The 22,658-nt window shown below is 49.4% G+C and overlaps 2 protein-coding genes across 4 annotated transcripts; one reads left to right on the top strand and one right to left on the bottom strand.

Moving 5' to 3' along the window:
• Nucleotides 1-614: 614 nt before the first annotated feature.
• LOC122390649 (uracil-DNA glycosylase-like) lies at nt 615-8,987 on the bottom strand. Its single transcript, XM_043383795.1, has 8 exons — nt 8,971-8,987; nt 8,035-8,125; nt 5,407-5,607; nt 4,959-5,106; nt 4,368-4,564; nt 2,468-2,581; nt 1,622-1,714; nt 615-1,349 (listed from the first exon to the last, which is right to left on the bottom strand). Coding segments are annotated over exons 1-8 (903 nt in total). The 5' UTR covers nt 8,973-8,987; the 3' UTR covers nt 615-1,292.
• A 500-nt stretch (nt 8,988-9,487) lies between these two features.
• Nucleotides 9,488-21,099, top strand: LOC122390625. Of its 3 annotated transcripts, none has more exons than XM_043383774.1 (7): nt 9,488-9,525; nt 13,560-13,633; nt 14,113-14,193; nt 14,518-14,907; nt 17,666-19,078; nt 19,543-19,817; nt 20,091-21,099. In XM_043383774.1, the coding sequence occupies exons 2-7, from the start codon at nt 13,576-13,578 to the stop codon at nt 20,727-20,729; spliced, it is 2,856 nt and encodes a 951-aa protein (XP_043239709.1). In that variant the 5' UTR covers nt 9,488-9,525; nt 13,560-13,575; the 3' UTR covers nt 20,730-21,099. The 3 variants fall into 3 exon arrangements, with proteins under 3 accessions (XP_043239709.1, XP_043239715.1, XP_043239720.1); XM_043383780.1 differs by lacking the exon at nt 9,488-9,525 and adding an exon at nt 9,528-9,587; XM_043383785.1 differs by lacking the exon at nt 9,488-9,525 and adding an exon at nt 9,561-9,639.
• The last annotated feature ends 1,559 nt before the right edge of the window (nt 21,100-22,658 follow it).

The raw sequence follows: 22,658 nt of genomic DNA, 5'->3' as shown, positions 1-22,658 counted from the left end.
GCCGAAAACCGGAGACCGGAGGGGGTTCTGTAGAGCCCCCCCCCCCGCCCCAGTGATGCGCGGGTTAAATTGCGTCTGAGACACAAACTGCTTTGCGTAAGTCGCGAGAAGAGTGATGCTGTTGGGAAAGCGTACTTAGATGTGCTTTTCTACGCAAAAATTCGACGCTTCCATTCGTGAGATGCTGAAAAGCACCCTCTGGGATTATGACAATTATCCGCCCCTGCTAAAACCCGCCTGAAACAGTAGTAGGACCGATCACGCCGAAAAAGGTTTTATTCGATATAGGCGATATTCGAAATAGGCCGAATGCTTCGACCTGTAGGCTGTAGGTATTCGAAATAGGTCGAAACTTTGATCCAAATGTGATGTCCTTTGATGACGTTTATGTTTATGAAAAGTCCAAGAAAAGTAGCCAAATGTGATGTCCTTTGATGACCTTTACGTTTATGAAAAGTCAAAGAAAAGGAGACTCATGGTTTTCGCCTATTGCAGCTCTTCTGTGGGTTGGGTACTTCGTTGTTTTTATCATATACTTCGGGTAGCTACGTACCTCGTTGCAAAACCTGCACCGCGTTACACCGTTGACCTTACCCATCACCACAGCAGCCAGAAAATGTTTGAGCTTTTATTTAACGTTTGTACTTTATGTTCACATTCCAATGCATCAGTCGTGTCAGCCACAAAATCGGCCGCCGGAAGAGGAGCACCGTGCTTGGTGTTCTGTATTCTAAGCACAGTCTGGGCTTCTTTATTGTGTTTGCACATAGTACAAATAACCCCAGCGAAACATTTGAAAAATTTCAGTATAAGACGTTGTCAACGCAAAGACATTGGTAAAAAGGTATGTTACTCAATATCCATACAACATACAAAACGGTCTGGCAAAAAGGCAGCTACTAAGAATGCACATAGTACAAATAACCCCAGCGAAGCATTTGAAAAATTTCAGTAGAAGACGTTGTCAACGCAAAGACATTGGTAAAAAGGTATGTTACTCAATATCCATACAACATACAAAACGGTCTGGCAAAAAGGCAGCTACTAAGAAAACTCATCTTCCAATTCCGTGCATAAGCAAATGGGTACCGCAAGGTATGCTTCTGGTAGCCTGGTAACAAAATATGGCCGTTTGATCAGCAATGCAACGTATGGATGAAGGAATGCATCAATGACGGTCGAACACATCTAAATGTGATGTGCCATTTCAGCCCATGTCAGTCTTGTCGTTTCACTCACGACTCACAATGCCACTTTGTTGACAGCAGACTATACAGGGATGAGTGCTGACCTTACTCTGGCGGAAGGTCGTTCCAGTCTATCGGCGTCCGGTTGTTTTGAATCAGCAGCTGTCGGAAAGCGAAAACTATTCAGCCGGCGGGAAAACAAAAACACCAAACGTCGCCAGTCGCCGTCAAACATTTTCCATGCAGATTGCATAAAACGTCATCGCTGGCACTGTTTTTTTTAAAGGATATGCTCAATTGCTCAAATAGATAGCGAACTCAATGAACAGCCATTGGAACTTTATTATATTACATTGGACGCAACAATCAGTCGACTGGAATCACAGCACCAGGCGGTAACCCGTCGCAAGGGAAGGCCCAGCTCTGCGGCTCACCTGGTTGCACTTTGAGAAGTGTTTGCAGCCGAGGAAGCCGCGGTGTGCGGACAGAGGCGACGGATGGGTGGACGTCAACACGTGGTGCCGGCTCTGTGCGAGGGGCGAGGGGACCAGTAGTCATTTTTTTCGGCGAGAGGGAACTGCTGATGTCATCGGCTCCCAAGTTAAGAGCAAATTGATCCGCAAAAATGCAGCTTGTTGCGTATGAAATGTTTACTTAGTAACGGCAGCTTAACAGCATGTTACGTAAAAGTGACGTAAAAACCGCCATCTCTAAAGCCATTTACATTAAATATCAAAGGAACGAAGTGCTAGTGTCAGACATGTGCATGGATCCAAGTGATGGATCTATAATCTCAGTAGATCTCTAGGCAAACTACAAATTAGGATCTATGATCTCATAGGATCTGACGATATACCACGAACATGGATTTATGATCCGAGTGGATCCCACCAAGCAAAACATTTGAAACCATGTTTCCAAGGGTTTATATGTCAATAAGTGCCATAACACTATGCATTACGACGTGCAATCACGCGAAATAAACAGAACTTTTGTGAGCTGCACCAAGTAAATCTTTGGGATTTCTGTGTTGACAAAAAAAAATCAGTGAGGATCTAAGATCTCACCTGGACCTCAAGTAAAAAATCAGACTCGAATCTATGATACCAATTTGATAAATTAGAAACTGGATCTATGATCCCATCGGATTTCAGATCAGGATTCGCGGCAGCAGATCCCAGGTCCATTTTCTCGGATCCATGCACATGTATGCATGGTGTATTTGAAAATGGCGTAACGCAGCAAACAGCCACGAAAGAAACTACGCTTGACTCGCTTACTTTGTCAACCACCGAGCCCTTTTTCTGGGCATACGCCCCCCACAGCATGAAGACGACGTGCTTCTGGTTGCTGCTGATGTGCTTGATTACAGCGTCGGTGAACTGCTCCCAGCCCTGCAATAAATCTGTTCAGTTTCACACGTTCCCTACGTTCTACTACAAACTATCGGATATACACATAACACACATACAGTTCACAGAACGATTCTACGTAACATCATGTCCGGTTCCAATCTGTCCAAGCAGCATATGCCACACACGATATTTAACAAATAACAATCTTCAAACAGAAGTATCCAATGTTATCGTGTTTATATTCATATATTCACCAGTAAAACGCCTTTTGGGCGAAGAACGAGCGAGCGAGATAGTGAGCCCTGCACGTGCGGAAGGGCGAGAGGGTACTTCCAACGGGCTTGTGCAAAGCACCCTTCTAACCGGTCGCTAGCGGTGTGCCAAATATGAACGCGATCGGCCCAGCCGTTCCTGAGATCTGGAAGCGGCATTCTGCACGTGCGCACGTGCAAGCGGGGTCCAAACTGACTTTTGCACGGCACCCTACTAACCGGTCCCCAACAGTACCCCAAATTTGAGCGCAATCGGCCCAGCCGTTCTCGAGATCTGGAAGCGCCCCCTGCACGTGCGCACGTGCAGTAGCACCCTAACCGCAACACATGGGAATGCATTGCCTGGTGGGTGCCTACCTGTATGCCAAGTTTCAGCGAAATCGCCCCAGAACCGAGTTATTGAAATGGGAACAAATTTGGCACCCCTTCTTTTTGTATTTTGCACGTGCAGTAGGGGTCACTCACATAGATCAAGAGTACCCGAACTTTGGTAGAAGGGATGCAGTTACCCTACAAAAATTACCGCGAGACAATCGCCCAAGCGGCTGCTGAGATATGAGCCTCTCAAAATCACTACTTTTGCAAAACAGCTCAGAGGCGGATCCAGCTCAGGGTTTTTTTTTGGGGGGGCCGGGGGGGGGGGGCAAACCATAACAATTTATCGATTCTTTCCATGCCTCGTCCATAGGCGTAATGTTAAAATTATGCCGTTTGGGGGGGAAGGCAAATGCCCATTTTGCCCCCCCCCCCCCCTGGATCCGCCACTGAAACAGCTTGAACACCCTTGACTTTTCGCATGGCACGTGCCACGACGGTCACTGATAGTGATGTCAGTTACAGAAAATCGTGATACCAATACCAAACCAAATACCAACAATAACCATAGGAAAATACAAAAACCAAGCCAACTTCAGAATCTGAGGGAAATACCAACTTTTTACCGAATTCACGGCCTCTTTTACATTAGCGACGATTCACAATACCAACAAAATACGAAATGCATTAGCCTTGAAATGCCAAATACCAAGTTGGTATCGGTTTGGTATCGGTATACCAAAAAGTTGGTATCCGATTGACATCTCTAGGTGACGTTGTATCAAAAGTAGTCAATTACGGGGTAGAAGGGACCCAGCAAAAAAAGACAGGATAATCGGTCCAGCGGTTGCTGAGATATAAGCCTCTCAAAAGCGTTAGAGGCCGGGCCGGGCCGCTCATACTGAGATTTTTCCGTTATATTGAAAAGACTTCGCTTCGCTCGCTGCGCTCGCTCGCTTGTAATATGTAAAAATGCTCAAACTAGCCTTAGCTCACCTTCAAAGAAGTATCCGAAGGTCGTAAAAAATAAAGAAGCAAATGTCCGGCTAATTTGGAAAGGCAGCAAAGCGACACAAAGGCTCCGAATGCATGAGCAAGCAAATCATTGCGTATTAGAATTTAGAAACGGATTGTTCTATTTGTTCAGCACTATAATTCGTTTGTAATACGCATTTACTTTGCTCACCTGCCCCCGGGTAGTAAAAGTCCCGTACGGACGTCTAGTCGCTTCGACCTACCTGATCCTTGTGCGAGTTGGGCTGTCCGCTGCGGACCGTGAGGCAGGCGTTCAGCAGGAGCACCCCCTGGCGCGCCCAGCCCAGCAGACAGCCGTGGCCCGGGTGGCGGAACCCCTCCACGTCTGACTCCAGCTCCTTGTACATGTTGACCAGGCTGGGCGGCGGCGCCACGCCGCGTTGCACGCTGAAGCACAGGCCTGCAACAGGGGATAGGCGGTGAAACACAAAGTCGCGACAGACAAAAATTGCTGCACCTTCGTGATATCTGTACCACGAGTAACATGAACACGGGAAATAATGTACAGTCATACGAATGTACTTCCTGAGCAGGTTCTCGCATTGAGACATTACATTGAGTTTCTTGTCCCGGTCCCGTTCACCATGACCCTGTCGTCCGTTTCCTTTCTCAGGATACCATTCCTATGGTGCCCATGTGACCCGTGTCCCGTCACACGGCTTATCCACCCGTCCCCCACCCATGGCCGTGAGCCTGTCCCGGTCCGTGGTACGGGTCCTGACCGTGAGCCTGTCCCGGTCCGTGGTACGGGTCCTGACCGTGAGCCTGTCCCGGTCCGTGGTACGGGTCCTCACCGTGAGCCTGTCCCGGTCCGTGGTACGGGTCCTGACCGAGGATCACCACCTTGACGTCGTTCACGTCGCCGGCCGCCCAGGAGAACACGTGCTCGGCGCGCGGGAACACCGTGTGCTGCCGCCGCTGCGCTGTGACGAACTCGCTCAGCTGCAGACACGGCGCCGATTAGCTGAGTTAACGTTCATACGGCCGGGCGCCTGCCGGAGATCATCTCTGAGCCCTGCTCGACGCGAGAGCTCACTTAGTTTATTTAAAGTTCGAATAAAACTGAATCAAATGTAGGCTTCGTAACACTTGTTACCGACTGAAGAACTTACCGACTGAAATTCAATGTAGGTACCACTACTATTGTTCCGCCTACATTCAAAATGTAGCTCCGCAAATTGTAAACAGTTATGGACTAGTCATTCAAACAATGTTATAATGACACTTGACAATATATTTTACCTTTTTGAAGTAGGGCTTATCGAACTCTGTTTTCAGCGCCTTGTACCATCCGAGTGCCATGGACGGGTGCAGGACCTTGTGAACAGCACAGAGCTTCAGCAGCTCTGAGCGCAGCGCCGCCGGAGAGCCCGGCGACATGCCCTTGCTCGCGCTCGGGGAAACGGGCGCTGTCTTTTTCTCGGGAGTCGAGTCCACGTGCGGCTAAGGGGAAGGGGATACTAGTGAGGAGAGCATATACATCGGCTAGCACTCGGGCACATTGTCACGAGCTCGTCGGTTAACAACGGGAATAGTTCCGCAGATCAACTGAGTTATTAAGCGCAGCATCAACTATATGATACATGTGGTGAAATTAGAATCGCTAACAGTTGCCAACAATGTTACTAAGATCGCCCCCCCCCCCTCCCCACACACACACACACTCGACAAACTTCTAACATTGCGGCAAGTAACGCAGCCCGTGAGCATGGGCGTTCTAAAACAACGGGAAAACGTCCAAAGCCAAGATTTGCGCACTGGGATAATCCCATGATCCCAATCCCAGTTTCGGACAGACCTCACGATTCTGGCCAGTGGGAGCCCGACGATTCCGTTTGGCGGGCGGCCCGCTCGGCTGGTTAGACGCTGCGGGGCGGGACATCTTCAGCCGGGTCGAGCTCCGCGTCCCACCATCTCCAAAGCTGTGACTCACTGCACCCAGCCCCGTTCAGTAACCAGATAACAAAGCCCAGCCAGCCATCAACCCAGGCAGGCTGGTAAAACGTCTACGAGCCACCGACGTCCGTCCTGCGCGGCCGGGTACGTCGACTCAGGCCGCTGAGTGTCCAGTTCACCAGCCAAGGTCACCATCGACCCGAATTCCAGGAGGAACGGCTCGAGCCACCAACTGCTTGGAACACGCCCTGGGACCGCTATTCTTCACCATATTTTCGAACAACCTCTCGCTATACGCATGTGACGCCACCGTTTTCCAATATGAGGACGACACCCAGGTTCTAGTGAGCGGCCGTGCCGACGACCTCAGATCGCTTATCTCTCGCATGGAAGCTTCACTCGCATCAATCAGTGACTGGTTCTGTCTTCACGCCCTCAAGCTAAACGCAAACAAAACACAACTCATGGTTTTTGGCAGCAGACAAAATTTACGGAAAGTACCCGACTTCAGCGTCTCTCTTCGTGACTCTGTGTTGCAGCCATGCGAGCAGGTGCGGAATCTGGGTGTTGTCTTTGACAGCGCCCTGTCCTGGGAAGCACATGTGTCCGAGCTTAGTCGACGGTGTACTGGCTTGTTGATCGGACTGTCTCACGCACGAAATTGTCTCCCTGACGGTGTCATTAAAGTTCTCGTTACATCTCTGGTCATATCACGAATCAACTACTGCCTCACTGTGTACGGTAACGGGACTCAGAAAAATTTTGACCGACTCCAGAAAATTTTAAACTTTGCCGCTAGAGTGATCTTCGGACGGCGTAAGTTTGACGAGTTTGACCACGTCTCGGACCTGCGCGACAGACTTGGCTGGCTATCACCAAAATCTATGTCAGAATACCTGACACTCACGATCGCGCAAAAGGTCATTAAGCATGAAGAGCCCGAGAACCTCGCTGCACTTTTCGTCCCCAATCAAAATTTTCGAGACCGGCACACACGGCAGGATCATCTCCTTCATCTTCCCCGACCGAGGCTTGAAACCGGAAAACGGCGTTTTGAGTACCGCGCCGCGGCGCTGTTAAATAGCCTCCCACCCCAGGTAGTGCAGCTGCCACCTGCCAGCTTCGCCCGGTCTGCCAGGGCCGCGCTGATTAACAAATCCCTGCTACGCCGCTGACGAGTCTGTTTAGTAGTAGACGTAGTAGACAAGGCATGCCGCCAATAGGTGGACGATCTGTTTGTGCTTATGTATATAATATTGTTTGTCTTATGTACATATGTAGATGATTACTGTCGCGACCCCCATCGATGGATGACTGTCGTCTAGTGCTGAATGTTCTCCCCCTGCCCGCATGATTGTTACCCATTATACTCGGATCTAAGCCGTAATCGCCACGCCATATGTGGAAGGCTTTTGGTGTCAATACATACAATACATACATACATACATACATACACGCCAGTCACCAGTGCGACTGGGAGCCTGGGCCGGGGAACCTGACTGTTAGATCACAGCGTATAGCTCACCGACACCGCTCCCTGGCGGGTGGCGGACACCATGGGCGGACACCGTCACTGCGCAGTGCGCAGCTCTCACCAATAAACGGCTGTATGTATAGGGTTCGCAGTTCGCACCGTCCGGAACTGCTGGCCTCTGTCCCCGGCGACCAGCGGTCACCCCGATTTCCGACTTACCCTGACCCGCTCAGTTTTAGTGACAAAACAGATTTTGATTTTCTCTTTTACAGTGCCTTTTATGACCCCTACTGACCTGACTTGTGTAGACCATACTTACAACTTGTCCCTAACTGTGTAATGAAATGAAGTACCAATTACTTTGATCAAAGCATTGGATCAAAGGTTATTAAAAGTTATAAGCCTTGTTTGGTGTGCACTGGTGCAGACATGCACTCTAGCAGTGGTTATTGCAGCTCAAGGACTTAACTACCAGACGTTGCAGTCTGGTATGCACATACCTTCTTGTTGCTCTCCCTCAGAGGAGCATCCTCATTTTTTCTCTTGAAAAAAATTGCTATGCTCTGCTGAGTGGCCATTGCAGGCAGTATCCTGTAACAAAAATATAATGTCAATGTCAATGTTACTCTATAAAACTTATCAAGAGTGAACTCAAAATTAAATAACTGATAGTGGGCATAGCTTCTCTTCCAGCAAGTAGTTTCCTAATCCTAAGGGCTAGGGCAATATACTGAATCAAATTGTAATAAAAGCAGCAGGCAACATTGTAGGTATATGGATCACTTTGGATGTCACTGGATATGCATCTATAAAATATGTATCATAGATCTAAGCTCTGCCTTTCCCATCTCAAAAATACTATTGCTTTTGCCACAGCCAAAATATAACAACAAACATGTTGAAAATAAGGTGGTTGAAGACTAGAGGGTGGCAAATATTTTGGTATTAGTAAAGCTGGCATTACCCGCCTACCGTCAGCTTATTTTATAATAGGCAAGTAATTGTATGGTAGGTTGTAGGTTATAGTTGTGGGTTGGTAGGTTGTAGGTTGGTAGGTGCAGGTTAGGTTAGGTTAGGTTAGATACACTGAAGCTGAAGGTGATGCCAGCTTTACAGACACCAATACCTATGTGTTTATCTGCCCATAGGCGGCGGAATGAGGGGGGCACCGTGCCCCCTTTGATTTTGGCATTTTAACATTAGCACTATGGGCGTTGCATGGAAAGAATAGGACCAAAAGTCGGCAGTGCCCCCTTTAATTGAAGGTGTTATGCCGCCACTGTATCTGCCAGTATCCTATGATTATTTTATGGGAGTTTAAGTAATAATCATTGATCAATCATTAAATTCTAGGATATCATCCATGTTGATGAGCCTGCGTCATGTACATAATACATTGAAACGATTGCAATTTATAGAACATTACTAATACCCACATAAGCCCCCATATCAATATACGGTAATATACACGGTATATACATATGTTATAAAGAGAACTGCAAAAGAGACATGCACCCTTCTTGTTATTGGTGGATTACAATAATTAGGATAAATAAATATCCATATTTTCTCCAACAATACACACAGAACGCGCCAAATTTCTCTCTCCTCTCAAATTTCCCGCGCCAGCGTAATAAACACGTGCAAGTTGTCTGTTTCGTTTCAGTTGCTAGCCTATTTAGAATTATGACATCATCACATCATATTCGCTAGTGACCAACCCTGTGCTTTGTTATTTTTCATAAATATGAGTATTTACCCAGTGAATTTATTGCCAATTTTCATTTTATACGTAATCGTACGTACATGATAAAAATGTTATTAAGTTGTACGCGTTTTGAGCAAAAGAAATTATGGAACATACGTGTTATTCATGACGTCATATAACATCAGCAAGGTATTCTCAAATAACCCCCCGTGGTTTCATAAATGGGTGGGGGTCGGGTTTACAGCCGGTCCTCTCTCTAGTGCTAAACCAGTAGATTGTATAGGTACTGAGGAATAGAGCATTGTCCTATACCTAACCAACCTGACCAAACAAACGAAATCTACAGTACCTAACAATTTCTCTACCATTTTTCACTGGATCGTTCTCTCTTTGCTGGGTCAGACTCATTTCAATTTACCATTTTTATTGGAGTTGGGTTGTGACTTGTGTTGTTATCGTCACCATCATGTCACTATCAAATATTTTTTGTAACCTTTTTATCGCTCTCCCATTTCACAGTGTAGGGCAGAGGTTATAGGATCAACAGTGTGCCCACTGCATCTTAAATTGCCCCGGCCCCGAGCTTTGAATTGGATATACCTTAAAGTGACCATCCCACCTTAACATTAGTTTTGAGTTGAGATAGCCAAATTGGTGGCCATGGCCTGAAAATACCGGTTTGGGCACTCACAACATCGAAAAATGCTTTAATTCGGAGATATGGAATTTCAAACTTGCAGTTTTCGGATTCTAAGGGGCTAATGCATTGGTATGCCCCCTTAGAATTTGTGACGTCAGCGAAGGTCTAACAGTTTTTAAATCTTTTACTAAAACGTTTGGTAGCACGCGGAGGTATATGCTGCTTTGCGCGCAACAAATGCCGCACTTTCAAATAAAGTCGCTAGGAACAGCGGAGATCCCAAAAAGTAAACAAAAGTAAAAGTCCAATATCTTGAAAACCGGTGAATATTTTTCGATGAAATTTGGTACATATTCGTTTTCGCTCTTTCTGAACCGAGCGACATCACTTTCATGCCAATTCATAAACTTTTTTGAAGGTGGGAGGGTCCCTTTAACCCACGCCCTGCTGGGCTATTCAGCCATACGCGCCCTGCTGGAGGGGGCAGATTCTGCCCCCCTGTCTAACTTCCGATCTGCTGGTTGTAGAAAGATGGGGAAAATGGCAATCGAAAGCAGATCTTAAGAGACAATTTTAGATCAAGGTCAGGTCAAGGGTACAAAATCAGTTGGGGAAACTACGAGGCGAATGTCAAAAAATTGATTGGTCAATAAATGGACTTTTGATGACCATATATGGACATAAATGCAGCCCCCGCCACTAAGGGTGAAAAACGGTATAACAAGCCGGTACTTGCGGTATCGCGTCCACTTATTGGAGAGAAAAGGCTTCCATTTTTCACTAGGAATTAGCGTGAGTTGATTAAATTCGGCGAATTGACTCGAAAATGGCGATAGGAAAACGGCTTTTTCGCAGGTTCTGGGCATCACAATCAGCTGGCCATTCAATAAATGGATTGGTTTTATGAAAGAAAATTGTTAAAAGATTTAATTTAATTACAATAAACAAAGATATTTAATTTTAAAATAATAACTTAGCCACAATTAGAAAACCGTACACAAAATAATAAAAATAATGACATTTTTAAACCACGGTACTGCTTACATTTTTTGGCGCGTCTGTTTCAATCCGCCATATTTGCCAATCACGGTTTGACCTTGCGTTTTAACTCTGCGATTTATAGCCGCCAGTTAATTATGCACTGGATGAGTGTAGGTCTTGTGTGGTTAAAAAACATTCTTATGCCTTATTTTTTCATTTGAATGCAAAAATTCATTGAAAAGATGAAGTTGTCTGATTTTATGACCATATATGGTCATCGCCCCGCCCACTCCAGCCGCTGATTGGCTAATCCAATTTTTGTTTGGCTCCTCGTAGTTTCCCCAACTGAAATGCAATTTTCTACAGTATCGGCCTTGCACCGTAGGTGCCGAAGAAAGGACTGAGACTGATTGCCCGAAACGTGTCCTTAGGCTACCTAGACAATATTTGTTGCATACAATATCATGCAAAGGTCAAGGTCAGGTCAGGTCACAAAAAAAATATAGAAAAGGGAATGTGTGCAGTGTGACACATGTTTTATGGGTCATTGTATTTATAGAATTTAATAGACACACTCAATATGTGATATGGACCACATCTGGATGAATTTCAGCCCCAGACTGGAAAAAATACACGTTATGCCGAATATGTCCGGCGTAGTGGCGGGATTGCGCCGAAAATTTCAGCGCACGTCCGGCGTAGCTTCGCATGCGCCGAATTCAGCGCATGGCAGCGGACAAATTTTCCGGCGTAGGGCGATCGCATAATTTTTACGCGAAAGACGGTCACCGAATTTATGCGGTACGCTGGTCAATCTAGCAGCAGATTCGCCCTGCGAGCGGCTCTGGAGAGGTTTCGGGACGAGACGTCCCCGCCCCGGACCCGGTCGTCGCGCGCTCGAACTGGCGAACCGCCCTGAGTCTACTCAGCGGAGGAACGGCCGCCCAAGTGAGGCCTCAACCTTCGGCGTAGAGATAGGTATGGAAAACCTTGTTGAACGTCGCCAAGCGTCGTTAAGCAATAGCCTTGGTTCCTGCCCACTGCGGTATCAAGGGGAATGAGAGCGCGGACGACCTTGCAAAACAGGCGGCCGCCCTGCCCTCAAACGCCCGATCGCTGACCAGGGCGGTTCATTGTGCGGCCTCGCATCAGTGGCGCGAGAACTGCTCAGAATCACTATTCAAGCCACTCCTCGGGAGCACGCCGCCGCTCCCTATCCCCGGAGAGGACCGAGAGGATGCCATTTCGGTGCACCAGATGAGGGTGGGCCACCGGGGCTGCTCGTTCCAGTACGGCACCGAATCGGCTGTCTCCCCTCCGCCGCGTGCCAGCAGTGCCCAGACAAGCGGTGCCCAGCGGCACTCTGCACCGTGAGCCGAGAAGAGGCTGATGTGCCGGAGCACGTGCTGCTCCGCTTCCCGGCCCTCGCTGGCTCCCGCCGAGGTATCCGGTTTACGTGGAAATAAAAAACTCATTCGGACGCTCAAACATGGGAGAGCGTACAAGGCCCCGAAACACTCTGTCTGGTTGATATAGCCTTGATCGGTAGATGTGCACATGTGCTTTATATGAAAAGGGCTTAATTTTCGCACAAATAGCCACCTAATTTTTGCCGCAAATCACGGCTCACGCAGAAATTTCGGCGCAAAATCGCTTGCGCCGAATTTCGGCGCAACAGGGTCCACGGGCGTCCGGCGTAGTCTATGGATGTTTTCCAGTCTGGTTTCAGCCTTCAGGTCAAGGTCAGGTCAAGGTCAGGTCAAGTGAGATCAAATTTTGAAGATGGTTGTTAAGACCTCAAAAGGTGTTCATCTGATGCAGGTTTTCACGGCTAATCGAATGGTGCTATTTTTGTTTCCGTACGAGATCTAGAACTTAAAAAAAAATCATTTTTCGAAAATTTTGTGTGTCGTGACGTCATAAAAATTTGAATAACTCCCACATTTTTGAACCGATTCTTCTAAAAATTGGTATGTAGGTGCACACTGCACATAGACCACTTCTCTGACATATATTCCGTTTTTTTCGATACACTCAAAATTCTGCATTTTATAAAAAAAAATCCAAAAAAGTCAGTTTTTTAGAGAACAAAATGGGTCAAAATCCAAAATTTTCAAAAACCTAGATAGCCATTTGATAGACAAAGTAGAATCCCGTATATCCTTTTTGTTACGTCTTGATTCCTTTAAAAATGAAGATATTAGCGGCGTTTGAAGTTTTGCCGTTTTTGAGCCGAAATTGGCGGACATGACGTCATTTAAACGTCGTTTTCTCAAAAAAAAAAAATCCGAGGAATTTCGCTTAAATTTTCAGGGAACGTGTTAAATTGATGCATAATAAGGTACTGACAGTTTGACGTCGCTGGCGTAACGCGTTTACAAGTTATTGGCGGAAAACGGGAGGGGGGGCAGATTCTGCCCTCCCCCCCCCCCCCAGCGGGGCGCCGGTTAAAGTCTAAAAGATGAATATCAATAAAGGAGCTGTGACTGCTATACTGCAGAGCACGAACATGTAGGTTTGGTGCTCAGTGTGGCATACAGTGGACATAGATGGGCTAAATTGCTCAGCGCTAATGCATAAGCATGCATCAAGAAGCTGCTTCATGATTAAGCCAGCACTTAAAAAAGTTAGGTTTTTAATTTTGTCAAGCAAATAGATCCTATTCCTGACCCTTACTTTCACTGGTTCTGTTCCAGAGGGGATGAAGGTGTCATGGCAGCTGGCCAGACTGCTGATGATTCTGGACAATTTGCTTGCTACATACTACCAGGTAAATGTATCTGTGTCTCTCTGCATCTCTCTGTCTCTGTCTGCCTCTGCCTCTGCCTCTGCCTGCCTCTCTCTCTCTCTCTCTCTCTCTCTCTCTCTCTCTCTCTCTCTCTCTCTCTCTCTCTCTCTCTCTCTCGCTCTCTCTCTCTCTCTCTCTCTCTCTCTCTCTCTTCTCTCTCTCTCTTTTCTCTCTCTCTCTCTTCTCTTCTCTTCTCTTCTCTTCTCTTCTCTTCGCTCTCTCGTCTCTCGTCTCCCGTCTCTCGTCTCCCGTCTCTCGTCTCCCGTCTCTCGTCTCCCGTCTCTGTCTCTGTCTCTGTCTCTGTCACCGTCTCTCACTGGCATTCATCAACACCAACATGTGTTTCCATGTCATGTCATCATTTGGTAATATCAAATATGATATCGCTATCTATCCCAGGATGGGTTTGTTTGGTGGTACTGTCCGGCGGACTGAGGATCATCTTGCCTTTACTGCTGCAGGTGACCCTCCCGATGAGGAAATGCTCCAGAAGATCAAGACTGAGCCAGACCCAGAAGCAGTTGCATGCTCACTGGCTCAAGGTATCTATTTTGATTTGGGATAGGGTGGCTCTACTTATATTTCTTTTGCTGAGTTGAATATTCATTCATAGGATGATTCTCCCAAAAAGTGATGTTTGTATGTAGTTTCCTACATTCAACAGGTTCTTATGGGACTGTTAAACTATCACTGTCCTAATCAGATGTGTCTCAAACATTGTATGGCTGGTTCATGGTTGTGATTTGGTTTGGGTTAGGTGTGAGGGTATGTAGCCATCCCAGTGCTGACATGACCAGGCAATAACAGGGTCTTCTTGCACTGGACTGTGTGAAGTGTGATGACTGATGCAGTGTGTCGTTTGGCAGGTAACGGTGACCCGTTAGCGGGCGCCGGTGACCGGTTGCTATGTGCCAGTGAGCGGTCGGCACGTGCTGGTAACCCTTCTCCGTGTGCCAGTGGCCGTTCAGAAGTCGCCAAAAAACATTCAGAAGTTGCCTGTAACCAGTCTTCAGCTGATGCTGGTGACCAATCAGCGGGCACCAATGACCGGCCGCCAGGCACCAGTGACCCGTCAGCAGGCACCAGTGACACGTCAGCCAGCACTAGTGACCCGTCAGCAGGCACCAGCACCCAGTCTCTGACGCGGTCTGACCTGACGGCACCACCCACACCGTGCACCGTCACCAGCGACTGCAGGGCGGCGGCGGCGTCGGCTCCTCCGGACAACGGTCCCGCCAGCGCCGGCCCGGCCAACAGTAAGTACATACGGTGCCGTGCTGCTGGCGGTGCCCTCTGCGCCACTCAGTAAACTGAAACGAGACTGTGACGATCCCCAGTGGTTAAGCTTGCCATTAGCTGAGGTTTTACATTTGTCACTTAGATGATTTAGAGATGTTTAGTTTAGTTTAGTTCATTCAATCAATCATCCACAGGCACACACCCAATGACGGATGAAGTCATAATATAAAACAATAAATACATACAGCACCAACACCTTAAAACATAAGACAGGTCCTCATCTCTAGATGGCACTCAGCACGCTTGATCTCCACTGATAGGAGCTCTGGTGCCATATGTCGGCATCGCGGTGAACATTGATGAATGCGTTGCAAGTCTCTGGGGTGCGAACAAAAAGGCCGCGCTTGATGGTATTGACCCTCGCTTGGGGAACATGAAATGTGGTCCGACGACGCACTGCTCTCGCTGGTACGGTGAGCGCAACTGCATGAGAAGGTACGATGAGTCTATCTCATGACGGTGAACATTGTATATGAAGATGGGATCGTGCTGGTTTCGCCGACTAGATAGGCTTGCTAAGCCCGTCTGCCTTTGCAGTACAGCAGGTTGTAAAGCATCATTGAGCCGACAGCGGGCACTGAGCCACATCAAAAATTTGTTCTGTATGCGGTCGAGTCGTAACAAGTGAGTATCAGCCGCACCGGCCCAAATAACACTTCCGTACTCGAGAATTGAACGCACGTTAGCACAGTATGAAGTGACGATGGCGCGGGAATCACAATGATAAAAAGATCGCCCATGTTTCGCTGTCTGGAACGACCTAATGAGAAGACCGAGGGCCCTGTTTGCTTTACGGACGACACTATCGATGTGACCAGCAAAAGTCAATTTCTCATCGAGTACAACATCCAGGTCCCGCATCTCACTCACCCGTTCCAGCATCTCACCGCCTAGTGTGTACGCACCGGTGATCCGAACACGACGGAGCGAGAATGACAGCACTTTGCATTTGCTTGGGTTGAGTGACATGCCCCAAACCTGAGACCAGTGGCACAGGCCATCTATCTGTTTTTGCAAAAAGAGACCATCATCCTGGCATTCTATCCTGTGATAAAGTTTTACATCGTCGGCAAACATGAGACAGTTCGAGTTCACAGAATCGGGCAAATCGTTGATGAAGCACGCGAACAATAAAGGCGAGAGAAGACTGCCTTCGGGCGTTCCCGACCGCACAAGAGTCCATTCGGAGCATTTACCATTGATCACCACCCGTTGCATTCTGTCCGTAAAATAGGACTAAGGCAAGGCCCGAAATCTTGTATGATGGTAAAAGATAATGGCGAAACGGTCCTGTCTAGTTCAATATACCTAATTTATTGTAGGTGCCAAATTTAATACCTATACCCTTTGTTTACCCTCAAGCTACTGATAACGAGCGAGCGTAAAGCAGTATCCCAAAATTTGTCGATGTGGGTGGGAACTGACGTCCAAAGGAAAATCATTTTGCACTATCATCCCCATTTTTAAGAGCTATTTTCACTCCCAGTTTTACTGGCAGCAAGCATTTGCGTGGATGGTTGTTTTACATCCTACAATCTGTCACACTTGTATACCGATAAATGTGCGCCATAGATCCTTTTCCACCCTTTTTTGGACCTTATGTGACTGACAGTTTTCCACTCTTATCTCCCTTTTGGGTGCCAATTTTCCCCCTCCCACACCAAAGCGAAAATACAATTTTTGGACACTGGCGTAAAGCGACGTAATCCATACAAGTAGACCAACGGATGAGCGACCAATTGGCTGTCCGGCCGTGGTTACAATCTGCAAAGGCTTACTTTTCAATTACCTACTGCGAAGTGGACCGATTGCGATCAATATTCTTACTAGTGGTGCTATAAGATCTCTATGGTGCCAATCGGAACTTAAACCTTCGGTATTCCGATTTTGCCCAATGTCGAATCCGGACTTTGGCAGGACAAAGGCAGTAAGCTTTGAACATTCACTTGCTACACCTTAGCTTTTTTATAAAGTAATGGTATATGCCAATGATTGCCGAATAGAAAGCTCAGCTCTCGATATGATTAACACTTTTGGGCTGGTAAAAGCACATTAAAAGGAACTTAAATAACAGTGTTTAGTTAGTGTTAACTATTGCGTATTTTTTCGGACATCTTTGGACAAATGGCTTACTTGGATATTTTTGGACGGATAGTTGACGAAAATACCGGACATTGGGCGGACATTGACAAACATTGTCTGAAACTGAACCACTAGTTCTTACCTTGAATTAGGCAGAGCGTGTTCTGACTTCCCATGTGTTGTGGCTTCTTACGAGAGGCAAATGAGTGTAGCATTGTCGAGACGTCTCTGGATCAGCTCATGCTATGCAGAAATTAGTTAAGGGTATTCTAAATTTATGACAAGCTCGGGGTTTTGTTTTAAATATACATTTTACCAGCTCTTGGATATTGAGTGGGTCTGAGTGTGAACGAGAGGTTAGGAAGTTGAAGTCACTGCAGAGACATGACCGAAGAAGATAATAACATTATGGGCGGAGTCGTCCGCAACCCTTTCTGAAATACATGTTAATTAATGATTTTGTAAATGTCCAAGCTGATATTCTGAATTTTTTATTGATCTTGCCCTTGAAGAGTACTTGCGCACAGTATTAGATATGTATCGTGATATCTACATACACATGGTCCTCATGATGTGCTTTTTATTACAGCTCCGATGTTTAACCGTCAAGTGACACAGTGAATGTTTTTTCAGATGCTGGCTCATCTCGACCTCCAAAGAAACGAAGTGCCCCGGCCTCGAGGGGGCCGCCCAAGAAAAAAGTCACCAGTAGTCGTAAGAACCAGGAGCCCGAGTTCAGGGATCTGGCGATGGGTACGCTGGCCGAGGTCAGGGCGAACACGGTACGCATTATGGAACTGCTGGAGGGGGCGCCGCGGTCCGCTCGGGCCAAGGACGGCTGCGACGAGAAGCAGCTGCGAGCGGCGCGCAGCATGAAGGACATCTCTGAGGCGTCCAGCGGCGTCATCGTGGTGGACGAGCAGAAAGGCGTGGTGTACTGCTCCCTGTGCCTGCGCAGGGACCCGGCAGCGGCCGTCGGCCACCAGAAACGGAACACCGCCGGGTGGTTCCAGTACGATATGAGCCTCGGAACAAGTTTCGATTACAACGAATCGCTGCCCAATGCGTTCAGATCGCTGAAGACTGCGTTGAAATCCCACCTCTTTCGATCATCGGTGCACATGAAGCTGGCTCAGAGACACACGTCACCCAAACTGACGCATCAGAATGAGTTCCCAAGAGCCATGAACTTGCTGCGCACCGCTTACTTAGTGACTCGGTTCTCCGGCTCGGAGCAGAGCTTCTCCGACCTGATCGCACTGCAGAGACTGAATGGGGCGGAGATATGCCACACCGACCCGGAGGCACTGCTGCCGCTGGCGCGACACACATTCTACAGCGAGATAATGAACAAACTGAAGGAGCACATCGCCACCCAGCCGTGTGTGTCGGTGCTGGCCAGCAAGGTGACGGTGAACGGGATGCACTTCAGCGTGGTGATGGTGCTGACCGTGGTGCCCGCCGCCCCACCCGAGCACCTGGTGCAGAGCTTCGTGGTGGGCGTCTGGCAGGTGGCCGACCTGTACGGCGACTGGACGGCCAAGAAGATCCAGGCGGCACTGGATGCCATCGGGGTGCGCGCGGCCGAGCAGCTGGCCGCTATCGCTGTTGGTGACGAGCACCGCGTGCTCCGGGTGCCCTCTCGGCTTCTGAGGCTGATGCGCGACACCACCGGCCGGCCGCACCCCGCCGGCCTGCTCGTGGTGCCGCTGCGGACCAGTGAGCCGACGTCCTCGCAGGCCGAGGCACAGGCGCGCGCCCAGCCGGACTGCCAGTGGGTATCGCGGGTGATCAGCGATGTAGAGCTCATCAGTGCTCGGTTCGCGGCCGGTGGTGACTCCGAGCGGCCGGCGCCGGCTCCTGCCGGGCCAGATGGAGCCATCACGGTAGTGCGACCTTTTTCTGACACGGCTACCGTTTCGGAGAAGGCTGCATCGCTCGAAAAGTTCTTTGAGAAGTGGAAGCGGATGGAAGCTGTTTTGGGGAAGCGCTTGGAGGAACAAAGGGATAATCCCAATGACGCCGTAGCTCGGGAAAAGCTTGCAGGTTAGTTTTTTATATTCCTTGTGGGACCGATTCCTTCTCTGTTTACCACGATATAAGCGAAAGGAATCAATCTCAAACCACGTATCTTTACCCAAGACAAATCAGCAATGGTTAAATGTGCATTACAAACAGTTTTGAGGTCAATTTAACTGCAAAATTTGTTTGTAATGAGCATTTGCTGGTTCGTTAATATCTGCCTTAGTTGAACTGTAACGCTTTCTTGATTCTTGGTTTGTGAAACTTCCGCGATCCCATTTCTTAGCATGACGATTTACATTTGTAGACTGCGGGAAGAGAAAAGGCGTGCAAACCGATAGCACATGACCACGAAATTTACATTGTTTATCGTGAATAAGCTGTTCAAGTGTCGTCCTCTTATGGTTTTTGTCCCTGCACATGTTGGCCGAGCCCCGCTGTCCCTGGCGGTCCACCACCGCGCCCTCTCACCGTGTGGCTCACCGCAGACGGCGACTTCAAGGCGCGCGTGGCGGCGCTGTGCGACCTCTACTGGCTGCTGAACGAGTCGGGCGGCGGCGGCGGCGGGCAGGCGCGCCGGCGGCTCCCGCCCTGGGAGGCCCGGTACGGCGGCGCCGGCGCGGCGGCCACCATGCGCTGCATGCGCAGCTGTGTGAATACGTGCAAGACGCTCAGCTGCGGAGAAAGCCTGACGGACGCTGAGCTGCAGAGGCTGTTTCCGACGCTGGCTCACCATGCGGAGGTCCTCTCTAAAGGATGTCTGGTAGGTGGTGCTGCTGGGTCGTCGGGTGTGTTTAAAGATATCGGGATTTGATTTCAGATGACTTTATATTTATGAAGCAACTCATGTGTCGATTCATGCAAAAAAAAAAATCGAGAGTGAAAATTGTAAATATTAAATTTGCCAGTGATTTTCTACCGCATTCTATGCTGCGAAACACTTGTGTTGCAATTTGGCACCATTACCAAGGAGATTCTGTTTACCTATGCAGGTTTTTTACGCCAATTTTTCATCCAATTGATCTGTTGATTTCAGGCGTCGGACATCACGGCGTTCTGTGAGGCGGTGGAGGCGGCGCTGTCGCCGGGCGGCAGGCTGGTACCCTCGGGCCGGGACCTAATGCTCCGCTCGTCTGACGACCTGCGCGCGGTGACCGACCTGCGCGACTCTGTGACGAAGGCGACCGACGTGACCGCCGCCTGCCGCCGGCTGATGGCGCGCCGCATGATACCGTCCGAGGTCGCCGTGCTGCACAACAGCCCTGACACGGTGGTGCGAGTGCTACAGCAGATGTCGTCGCGGGCGACGCTCGACAACGAGGAGCTGTTTGGGCGGCTGTGGAACCTGCGGTGGGCCCGGCCGTCTCTGCGCCACCACCTGGACGCCTGGGTGCGCCTGTGGCTGCTGGCGCCGCCCCGTGGCGTCATCGAGGCCGTGACGGCCGTGATCGGAGAGGTGGCGTCCGCCGGCGGTGACGGCCTGTCGGAGAACGCCGCAAAGGAGATCGCCATCCGCTGGAACGGGCCCGAGCTGGCGCACGCCGACCCGCTGCTGGAGACCTCCTACGCGCTGCTCCTAAAGCAGATCCGCACGGATGCCAACAAAGCCCAACGGAAAAGCGCCGCCGAGAGGCCGTGTCCGCGCGCCTCGCTGTTCAAGAACCTGGACGACTGAGTGCGGCAGGTCGGCGGAGACACCTGTTGGCGATCTGGTAGGTAAAGCTGTGAGATGGCAGGGAATTAAAAGGGCGGCGTGGACCGAGACGTATGCGGCGACCCAGTGCAGCACAGGGATGCTGATGAAGGGATGTTGGACAGTGCCTCTTGCGGTCCCTGAATTCTAGGGTTACCTATCGCAGTGACTGTTCTCCGAGCTAAGACCACGTGAATGCCATGTGCCATGTTTTTAACTTCTTGTATCGTAGCGAACGTCTTTCCTTCGGTTTATTTTGATATGCCCATGTACCTGAGAAAGAATGGCAATATCGGCTGTTTTTTCCATGAATCGTCCAGCGCCATATCGCAATGCAGTGATGAGAGCAGCATGTGGATGTTTGGGATAATACGGGAATTCGGGGTTTAAATAATTACAGCCAGTACCCTCCGATAGATCCCCGATCTATCAAAATGCAATCAAAGTTAAAGACCTGTATGTGTAACGTTTTCATAATCACTATAAATGTGTTCCAACTTTCATCAACATAAGTTGCGAAACGCTTCAACCAAGCTTTAATTCAGACCGTACCGCGAATTATCCTTCCATTTCGATTTTCGAGTTCAGAGAAATGCGTGGCGACACTTCTCCCTAGGAATTGCAATCGTTCCCTACCAATGCCCCTCTGGTGTGGACAAGGGGCTCGTCGAGTACCGCTCGTGTCTCGGTGAGCCGGTGCTTTGTTGACGCCGGTACAGAGTGGCCGCCGTGGTATCGACTGGCGGTGGTCGCCGGATAATCCGACGCCGCCAGCCATGGCGACGGTAGCGCGGGGCGGCTACAGCGCGCCGCGACTCGACCTGACCGGCGACCTTACGTCATCTGACGCCCCCATCCCCCGACCGTGGGGGGCGTCACACGCGATCCATGACGGCGCATTGTTCTGCTGTGATCAATGGCTCCTGTTGTTATTGACTTGTCAGCAGCGGGCGGGCAGGCTCGAGCCTCGACTTCGCTCGCCGGTCGCTACACCCAAAGTATGTAATGACGTGGGACTGACACCCATATCACCCGACAAAGAATGGTGGTATCTTCATTTCCGGCTGTCGCTCGTCTCGTCATGTCGAGCTGGCGAACACGGACAGTGTCTTGTGTCCCGTACCCCGCAGTCGGGGATCCCCAGACAGCCCCTGGTCGGGTCGGGGGCCGCTGCCGAGCTGTCACCGAGCGCAGCGGCACGTCGAGCTGGCGCGACCGGCGTCCAGTCAGGATCGATGGCCGGTACCGGTGTCGCCGGCGGGCGCGGCGACCGACAGGTGCACCGCGGCCCGCGGCTGCGCGCTCCAATCAGTTATTCAACAGCGGCACCCCGGCGGCTCTGCGCGCATCACAGTGAACAGTCAGTTAGGACTTAGGAGCGTTGACATATTCTGTGTTTGGATCAATTAAGTCACTTAATTACAAAGAAATGATCGGTTGCAATCAAAATGGTGAAATTGATTCGCAGATAATAATTGGGCCGATTTCGTGTTACAGCATAAACCAGACACATCTGGGGATTGTCACTGTAGCCATTTGGAACTTTTGGAAGCGATAAGTCTTAACACCGTAGATGACCGACAGTATTTTTGTTATGCCTCCGCATGGTTGTCTCATCAAATGATAAACTGTCACCAGCAATGTCCGCTCCAACGCCGTAGCGGATTTGGGACGGGCTGGCAGCACAGCAGCAAAGTTCAACGGACGGAGGCGCCGCTGGCCGGCTTGCAGCGAGCACCGAGCGTCCGTTTGTGATGGATACCATCGGTCCAGTCGCGCAGCCCGGCGCAAAAGGTGGCCGTGCGGACTGGAGGCGGAGACGGCCGGCCGACCGCTGCGGCGAATGAAAAACAGCTGCGAGTTCGTGCGTCACCAGTCGAGCCGCGCAGAAACGAACTGAGCATCGACCCC

This window comes from Amphibalanus amphitrite, unplaced genomic scaffold, assembly GCF_019059575.1.
Source record: "Amphibalanus amphitrite isolate SeventyFive unplaced genomic scaffold, NRLGWU_Aamphi_draft 000020F_arrow, whole genome shotgun sequence".
NCBI lineage: Eukaryota > Metazoa > Arthropoda > Thecostraca > Balanomorpha > Balanidae > Amphibalanus > Amphibalanus amphitrite.
This window is presented reverse-complemented; position numbering and strand designations above follow the sequence as displayed.